This window comes from Acomys russatus, chromosome 19, assembly GCF_903995435.1.
Source record: "Acomys russatus chromosome 19, mAcoRus1.1, whole genome shotgun sequence".
In the NCBI taxonomy this organism is placed as follows: Eukaryota; Metazoa; Chordata; class Mammalia; order Rodentia; family Muridae; genus Acomys; species Acomys russatus.
In genome coordinates, this window is record NC_067155.1 from 63,814,754 (window position 1) to 63,824,071 (window position 9,318).

Genomic DNA, 9,318 nt, shown 5'->3' on the forward strand with positions numbered 1-9,318 from the left:
CAACTGGGGCAATTTCGTTCCCTTAGCCTCCTAGCAATGGGCAGTTTGCCAAAGGTCCAGGGAGATGGGGGCCAGCCTCCCTTGCTGGTCTAAGCTCTGAGCACTCTGGCTCTGCAGTCTGTTTTCAGACCAGCTATTTATAGACAAGAAAGCGGGGTGGCTCCTTTGTCCCCTTACAGCCCTCTTTCCCATCTGTCATGTGGAATTGGCATCCGTGGTTTTTTTTTTTAATCTCTTTTTAGTATATTGAGACAGAGTCTCATGTAGCCCAGGCTGGCCTCAAGCTCCCTATGTGACTGAGGCCGGCCTTCCTGATTCCGTATCCCAATAGCTGGGTTACAAGTGTACACCACCATGCCGTGTTGTAGACTCTTTATAACTTTCTCACTCCAGACTCCATCAGCTCCTGCTTCTGGGGGAAGGGTCATTCATAATAATGCTAAGCACTTCTACAGCTAGTAACGATGACAAAAGTGACAAAGACCTAGGCAGCTCTCTGCGTTCCTGGGACAGGCACAGACACCATTTACCAGGAACGGCGTCCCGTGCTTTCAGGCTAACCATTAACATAAAAAAATATTTCTTTTTTATTGTGTGGTGTGTGTGCGCGCGCGCGCGTGCGAGCTCGCTCACAGGGAGGTCAGAGGTCGACTTGTAGGAGTCAGTTCTCTCTCTCCACTTTGTGGTCCTGAGGACTGAAGTCAGGGACGTGGGCTTGGTGGTACCCCCTGAGTCATTTCACCAGCCCCGACTTTGTGTTTTTTTGTTTCCATTTAATACACACCATAACAGAGGCTCAGAGGCATTAGGGACCTGCTCAAAGGAACCCAGCCCACAGGCACAGTGTGCAGAGCCAGGCTGCTGCCTGTGGAGGCTGCATCCGGTCCACCCTTCGCCAAGTCCTGCGTGTGTGACAGCCCTTCTGCTGGTGCAGGAAGGAAGGGGTGTTGCGATTTTCCTGGCCCTCGGGAGACTCGCTCTTTATCTGGGTCACCCAACAGCAAGGCTGGGTTTTATCATAAGCGGTTCCTGCCCTGCTACCCTCTCCTGTGACAGGCCCCTCCCTCTCAGAGGCAGGGTTCAGGGGATTGTGAGGCACGTTTGTGAGCTGTAGCCCCTCCTGCCCCCTTGCTCATGCATACACAGCCACACGTGCTTCCCAGGGCCTTGCAGAATGCACAGGTCTGGTCTGGTTCTGACCGCTGCTCTCACCTCCCCTTCAGAAGAGCAGGGGCTGCATCACCTTTGTATTTGCTATGCAAAGCCTTGCCCCTGTGACCCCAGGGGGTTTTCCTTAGAGTGCCCCTCCTCCTTCCAACCTGCTCTACAAATTATCTCCACCCTTTAACTGAGTGGCCTCAAGTCACAGCCTGATGGCCCAGCTAGAGGAGGCAGGGCCATGTGGGGAGACAGGAGGTCACCCGCCATCAAGGTGATGTTTGGCTCCAAGTCCAGCATCTCCTGGCCCGGGTCAGGAGTCCTTGAGAGGCAACGGAAGCAGGTTGCCCACCTCTCATCTTCTCTCTTGCTGACTCCGGGGTAAGCCACCCTTCCCTCCCCACTAAAGCCAGAGCTGCTGACACTGTCCACCCTGGGCCTTGGCCAGGGCTGGCTTTTGTTTCTACCACTGGTTTGCTGAGTCTGTGTTTGTCCCTTGGGGCCCCTGCCCCTTTCCTGCCTATAAGAGCCTGACCTTGCCTGGTCCTGGTTCTGACATGTACTCTGGGCCCTTCTTGGTAAGTATCAGTGGGAGACAGGACTGAAGCTGAGCTCTCTCTCTCTGGTGGCACCCTATGACACTGGGAGCCCAGGGGATGTCACTGGCTCTCCCCAAATGCTGTCGCATCCCAGGTACAGGTAGTCTCCAAATGTCTGGACTGCTGCCTGTGACTGTTATTTAAATGCCAAGTTGTTTTCCCCCCCAATGGTCCACTACTAGAGCTATGCATTAGGTTAGCACTGCACTTTGTTGGTGTGTGGTGCATGCTGGATGCAACCACCTTACACCGCCCCCGTGGCACGGCACCCCACTGTGAGCTGGGGGCTGGGGGTGATGACAGCCAGATATGGCTGAGGTGGTGCCCTTTGCAGGAGGGCGGGATGGGAGAGGGGTCACGGCAGTCCGGGAACACCCGCACCCATCTGGAGTCTGACACTGCCCGTGTCAGCCCTCGGTCAGGGATGTGGCTGGGAATCAGACGGAAGATGACAGTATTTTCCTCTCTGTAGGACCGGCCAACATGACCCTGCAGTGCACCAAGTCAGCTGGACACTGGAGGGTAGGAGTGTCCTGGGAAGGGAAGGATGAAGCCATGCAAGAAGCTCCCACCGCAGCTTCATTGAACACCCCCTCTCCTGGGGGAGGGCTACCGGCTGCCATACGCCTGCCAAAGGCTCAGACTAGGGAGCAACCTGCCCCAAATCACACACCCCGAGCTTCTGGTCCTCACCCCTGAGCCACTGCACGCAATCTTCCGGCTGTATTTCCTTAACCGTGCTTGGCTTCAGAAAGAAAAACTAAAAGCTGGGTATGATGGCTCATGCCTGTAATCCTAGAGGAGGGTTAATCCACCGAAGGAGTAGAGACAGGTGGAATCTAGTAAGTTCAAGGCCAGCCTGGGCCTTGTGAGCTCCTGTCTCAAGTCACGTAAAGGTCTTCCGTGAAGGCCTTGAGAAATGGAGGCTCTGCCTGCGTTCCTATTTGACAGCAGTTGAGGGTTGGGGTGGTAGACAGAGGCTGTTCATCCTCCAGGCCTGTGCTATCCAGGACCCCACAGTCTGCCTTGCTCGCCCACCCGGCCCTGGAGGCACTTGAGTGTGTGACCTCTGCTTTTCCTGTTTGGCTCCACCCTGAGTCCTGGGTGAGCTCCTCGCTGCTCACAGAGCCCTGACGTCCACAGATCTCTCTTCTCTCCTGCACAGATGGTGGTGTGGGATGAAGAGGGATTCCAGGGCCGACGGCATGAATTCACAGCGGAGTGTCCCAGCGTGCTGGAGCTTGGCTTTGAGACCGTGCGCTCACTTAAAGTTTTGAGTGGAGCGTGAGTCTGGAGGGTATCGAGTCAGGATGGTGTTGGCAGGGATGGGGGGTGGGGGTGAGGGGGTGGAGGGGGGCAAGACGGTATCTAGAGAGGATCTTCCTAGGCTTTAATTGTACCTGTGTGACCCTCCCAACTGCTGCAGAGTGTCAGGTTACCCAGGTGTAAGGGACACTATCACACAGTCCCCACCCATTTGATGAGGTGGCCCCATCAGGTCTGAGAATGTCCTGCTTAGTCATAAACTGAAAGGCAGCACTGCTCGCACCTGGACCTTGAGACTAGCATCCTGCAGCAGCCCTTTCTGCAAGGATGGGGGAGTTTCATACATCTGCTTAATCTGACTGAGAGTCACTGGCCACCCATGACGCTTGAGGAAATGTTTCACCTGTATAGTCTGGGACTGAAGAGCTGCATTTTAATTTTTTACCTCGTCCTAAGGTCAAATGTAATTAGTTGTATGCGGCAGATGCTTATCCCGTTGGGTAGACGATCCCAGAAAGTCAGAAAGAAGACCAAGAGGAGAACAGTGTGACTCAGAGCCAAGGCTTCATCTGTGGGTGCCTCCCGAGGTCACCCTGGTGCTCTGTGTGTATTTATCTCACGCCATGGTGGTCATTCTTTGAGCTTTGAGCTTCTGTTCTATTCAGGTTGAGAGACAGGGCTCAGGAGGACAGCTGCTTGTCTTGGGAGGGACGTTGTCCTACAAGCCACCAGGGAGAGAAGAGCCTGGGTGGCTTCCCAGTGCTCACACAGATAGCATGCACAAGTCTCCTGGGTGGTGGTGGTGGTGGTGGTTGCTGCTGCTGCTGCTCTTCTTCTTCTTCTTCTTCTTCTTCTTCTTCTTCTTCTTCTTCTTCTTCTTCTTCTTCTTCTTTGTTTTTTCGAGACAGGGTTTCTCTGTGTAGCCTTGTCTGTCCTGGACTCACTTTGTAGACCAGGCTGGCCTCGAACTCACAGCGATCCACCTGCCTCTGCCTCCCCGAATGCTGGGATTAAAGCCATGTGCTACCATACCCGGCTCTCCTGGGTTCTTTGTCCCTGAGGGTGACGCAAAGCAAAAGGGGCCAGTGAGGGGCTACTTCCACGCTCCTGTTCGAGGTGGGGATGTGGAAGGCCTTTCTACCATGGGCAGTGAACAAGGCAGGAGACGCTGTCCCAGAGGCCTCCCTGGGGAGGGAGAGGGAGAGACCGCTCAGCCAACCTCTGTGTCTGACAGGATCATGAGGAACCAGTGAACTGAGGTCAGCCCCTGGCTGAGCCCTGTCAACATGGTATGACCTTTGTAGCAAAAGTCTATGAGGACCTCAGAGCACATGCCTAGGGCACAGGAAGCCAGCGGTGATGCTGGCTTTCAGCAGAATTTCCTATGTTGGGCTTAGGCAGGGTTTCCCACACTGGGCATTAGCAAGGTCTAGGCATGACAGTTGTCAGGTAGGGTGACCTGGGTGGTCTGTCAGTGGTATTGCTCTCCTCTTGCTAAATGAACCCTACTGCAACCCTCCCCAAGTTGTAAGGCTGTAACAACCCAGGGATGGTCAAGTGTCCTTCGAGGCTCAGTCACCCCCATGAGAGCCCTGACCTAGCTCCCAGCTTGGCAGCTCTTTCCTCTCACTATTTCTGCCCTGTCTGTCTGCAGGTGGGTGGGCTTTGAGCACGCCGGCTTCCAGGGGCAGCAGTATGTGCTGGAGAGGGGCGAGTACCCAGGCTGGGATGCCTGGAGTGGCAACACGGCCTACCCTGCTGAGAGGCTCACCTCCTTCCGGCCTGTGGCCTGCGCTGTGAGTCCTTTCGCCTGCAGCCCTGGGTGACTCCTAGTGGATCTCAAAGCTCAGCTTCTCATGCACCATCAAGGGAGTGATGTGGGTGGCCTCTCTCCTCTGTTGACTTTCAGTCTCTGTCATTTGAAACGAGGTGACGGCACCCATGCTATGACTACACCGCAACATGAAACTTCAGCCTGTAGTGATTCTGGTTTGAGTGGGAGCCCTTCCATGAGGTGCTGCCCTCTTTTTTTTTTTTTTTTTTTTTTTTTTTTTGGTTCAAGGATCCTGGGAAATCTGGGTAACAGGGAAGGCAGGACTGGCCAGGAAGACCGGTCCTGTGTATTGTCCCTAACTCGCCATCTCCTCCCCATCATGCATTGCGGCTGTTGTTGGAGCACGGATGGAGCTAGGCACTGTTCTCCCACCCCACAGACGGAACTATGGTTGGCTCCATGTTACAGCTATGGGAAAATAGAGGCCTTCCTTGTTCTGTCTGTCTTTGCTCCTTTAGAAAGACAGATGCTGAGGTGTCTTCTCTGGAGAGAAGGCTGACTTGGGAGGCAAAGGCTGAGTGAGGGGCAGTGGCTCCTGTGTGTGTCCAGTCTGGCACCTGGCGGTCTGACCCAGCTCTCTGCTGTCTGTAGAACCACCGTGACTCAAGGCTGACCATCTTCGAGCAGGAGAACTTCCTGGGCAGGAAAGGCGAACTGAGCGACGACTACCCATCTCTGCAGGCCATGGGCTGGGACGGCACAGAAGTGGGCTCCTTCCACGTTCAGTCTGGGGCGTAAGTGAAAGGGCAAGAGAAAGGGATGGGGGAAGGGTGAAGACACACACTGTAGAGACGTGTGCTCGGCATGCCAGAAAACGGAGGCACAGATGGCACCAGGCAGGATTTATGGGATGGACACTCAGGGTAAGCTGGCTTAGGGACAAAGGATATATGTGGGCCTCGTAATCTGTTGGATCCAGAAACTTCTGGATTTGCCTTTCTCTTCACCTCACTCTATCTGGATCTACTCCTCTTCTTTTCTTTTTGGTTTTTCTTTTTTTTTTTTTTAAAGATTTATTTGCCGGTGTGGTGCACACCAGCACTTGGAGGGCAGAGGCAGGTGGATTGCTGTGAGTTAGCCAGCCTGGTCTACACAGCAAGTCCAGGACAGCCAAGGCTAAACGGAGGAACCTTGTCTCTAAAAACCAAAAAAAAAAAAAAAAAAAAAAGATTTATTTATTATTATGTATACAGTGCTCTGCCTGCATGTACACCTGTAGTCCAGAAGAGGGCATCAGATCACATTACAGATGGCTGTGAGCCGCCATGTGGTTGCTGGGAATTGAACTCAGGACCTCTGGAGGAGCAGTCAGTGCTCTTAACCCCTAAGCCAACTCTCCAGCTCTCTTTTTGGTTTTTCTTTTCTTTCTTTTCTTTCTTTCTTTCTTTTTTTTTTTTTTTTTTTTTTTTTTTTTTGGTTTTTTGAGACAGGGTTTCTCTGTGTAGCCTTGGCCATCCTGGACTCACTTTGTAGACCAGGCTGGCCTCGAACTCACAGCAATCCGCCTGCCTCTGCCTCCCGAGTGCTGGGATTAAAGGCGTGCACCACCACGCACGGCTTCTTTTTGGTTTTTCAAGGCTGGGTTTTTTTGTTTGTTTGTTTTTTGATATAGCCCTGGCTATCCTGGAACTGGCCTTTCAGAGATCAGCCTGCCTCTGCCTCCTGAGTTAAATAAAAGTGTGTACCACCACTGCCCTGCTCCACGGGGACTGGGAGGGAGAGCTGGTCTGTGAGGCGAAATCTCCTTCTCCAGGGCGCTCGGCTCCTGCAGGCAAGGATGAGGGTGGAGAGTTTGCTTAGAGAACAGGGAACCAGATACAGGATACGTCTCCATGTGTCTGACACTGCTCCTGATCACTTCCCTGGTCCAGAGCGGGGAAGGCGGAGATCGCTGGTCAGGAATCCCCATTGTGAACGATGCAGGCAGGGGTCCGTGTCTTGGAACAACTGCGAGAGGGGGCTGGACAAGGAAGACTTCCAGTCCGTTCCCTCACCCTGTCTTTCTTTGTAAGCCTTCCCTGGCACTGGCACAGCGTCTGCTAGGTGCCGGGGAGACTGAGGAACTAGTAATAACAGGGAGCCACAGGCGTCCTACACCAGGGCTTACTCTGTCGGGAAGGCAGATAGCTCATAATGTAATCTTAAAATTATTCAGATTTGTCATTGTTACAAAGGGACAACCAGGTCGGGCAGTGGTGGCACACGCCTTTAATCCCAGCACTCAGGAGGCAGAGGCCAGTGGATCCCTGTGAGTTTGAGGCCAGCCCGGTCTACAAAGTGAGTCCAGGACAGCCAAGGCTACACAGAGAAACCATGTCTCGAAAAACAAACAAACAAACAAACAACAACAACAACAAAACCACAAAGGGACAACCAGGGCCTGATGGAGACTGGTGAACAGTCTCGAGAGGCCATACACCATAGCCCAGGAAGAACAGCAGCGGTAAAGGCCTCGTGAGGGAGACAGAAGCTCAGGCCGCACACGCGTGTGGAGTACCAGGGCCGTGAAGCTGGCACCAGCTGGCCAGGCTTTTTGCTGCGTCTCTGCCTGTCTTAGCTCTGGCTCCCGAACCTCTGCGTAGGTAACTGTATCTTCCATCTTCCAGGTGGGTCTGTTCCCAGTTTCCTGGCTACCGAGGTTTTCAGTACGTTCTGGAGAGCGATCACCACTTGGGTGATTACAAGCATTTCAGGGAGTGGGGCTCCCATGCCCACACCTTCCAGGTGCAGAGCGTGCGCAGGATCCAGCAGTGAGTGCGCACGGGCAGCCCGGGGTGCCTGCTTGAACGGCTGAGTGACTGGCTGGAGGATGTTGGGGCCCTTGGTTCTGGCTACCCCTGTGCCCTCTGGGAACCCCGCACACCTGTCAGCCATGCCCCGCCAGCTCACGAACCTCAAACAAATAAAATAAAAAAACAAAAGGCTCAGTATCAGTTTTGCTTCTCAATTGTACCCACCTTCCTACCAGGTAATTTATAACTTTAAAAAAGTTCTGCCAGGCGTGGTGGTGGTGCACGCCTTTAATCTCAGCACTTGGGAGGCAGAGGCAGGTGGATCGTTGTGAGTTCGAGGCCAGCCTGGTCTACAAAGTGAGTCCAGGACAGGCAAGACTACACAGAAAAACTCTGTCTCAGAAAAAAATAAAACAAACAAAACAAAACAAACAAACAACCCCCCCAAAAACCCCAACAATCCAAAACCTACAAAACAAAAACAAAAAAACATAAACAAAACAACAAAAAAACCAAAACAAACAAAAAAGAGCCAGCTCAAGCCAGAGGCAAGAGGAAGGCTGATAACTAAAAAAAAAAAAAAAAAAAAAAAAAAAAAAAAAAAAAAAAATTGACCCTGCAGGGAGGCAAGAGAGGGCATGGAATAATTTTGCAGATCTTCCCAGGAGGTCAAGTTCCCAATGCTATAAGAGAAGAGAGTGAAGTGTTGATACTATTTGTGCCAAGGCAACCAGAATGCAGGGGACACCTGCCACTGCGAACACTGCTTAGCAGATAGGACTGACCACAGGGCTTCAGACTGGAGGACACCCCACCACCACCACCCACCCCAAACCAGCGAAATCGTGGCCCAGAGAGAACAAATGACTGGACCAAGACCACACAGTGAAATGCACCTCTGCCTCTCGGCCCTGCTCAGCCTCCTTCAGGCTACTCACATCTGCCCCAGGAAGGTATTCACACCTGGGGTTGGATCGTAGTAGGCTGGTGCTGATTAGATGGGGTGGCCTCTGGCAGCCATTCTGTCTCACCAAGCCTTGGGTTCCCTTCTCCCTGAAGGTACAGTATTGAGGCCTATGGGATGGGTAAGTGGGGGAGAAAATGCTGTGAAAGCAAGACGGGGAACACACACACACACATACACACACACACACACACACACACTGCGCACCTTTGTGCTCCCCTCCCCCACCGGCCTCCTCTGGGTGGCTCCTCCCACTGCTGCTCCTGGACAGGGCTCAGAAGTAGAGATCAGAGACTGGGCTTCAATGGCACCGGAGGGCAAGGAACGAACCTCCACAGCTTGGGTGAGAGAGGGCGGACAGTGGTAGAAAGAGAAGGCTGTTTGACACTGTTCTCAGGAACAGTGGACAAATGCCCACACACCCCAGATAAGGGATCAAGGACAGATACCATTAAAATCAGACTTGGTGAACCATGAGGTAGGTTTGCTGGGGTTACTCACAGGGTACATGGGTTGTAACTTACAGGAGCAGAAAAGACTCCAAGACAGCTGCATCACCGAAGCCCACGCCAGCATGAATGACAACTCACCACGCTGGGAACCTGGTGCACACTGCACGGCCTGCAGGCAGCTGCACAGGCTGGAGGGTGCCCTTTCCTGGTGCCTCAGATGGTCTCTGCCTCTTCCAGGAAGCTCAGCTTCTCTGAGAGTGAGTCTCTTTACCACTAGGGCAGGAGGGGCCTAGTGAGTCTGCTCAGTTTCAGG

At 53.2% G+C, this 9,318-nt stretch overlaps 1 protein-coding gene across 1 annotated transcript; it reads left to right on the forward strand.

Moving 5' to 3' along the window:
* Positions 1–2,199: 2,199 nt before the first annotated feature.
* Positions 2,200–7,611, forward strand: Cryba4 (crystallin beta A4). The gene is made up of 5 exons (XM_051161972.1): positions 2,200–2,279; positions 2,923–3,041; positions 4,678–4,819; positions 5,449–5,591; positions 7,464–7,611. The coding sequence occupies exons 1-5, from the start codon at positions 2,241–2,243 to the stop codon at positions 7,609–7,611; spliced, it is 591 nt and encodes a 196-aa protein (XP_051017929.1). The 5' UTR covers positions 2,200–2,240.
* The last annotated feature ends 1,707 nt before the right edge of the window (positions 7,612–9,318 follow it).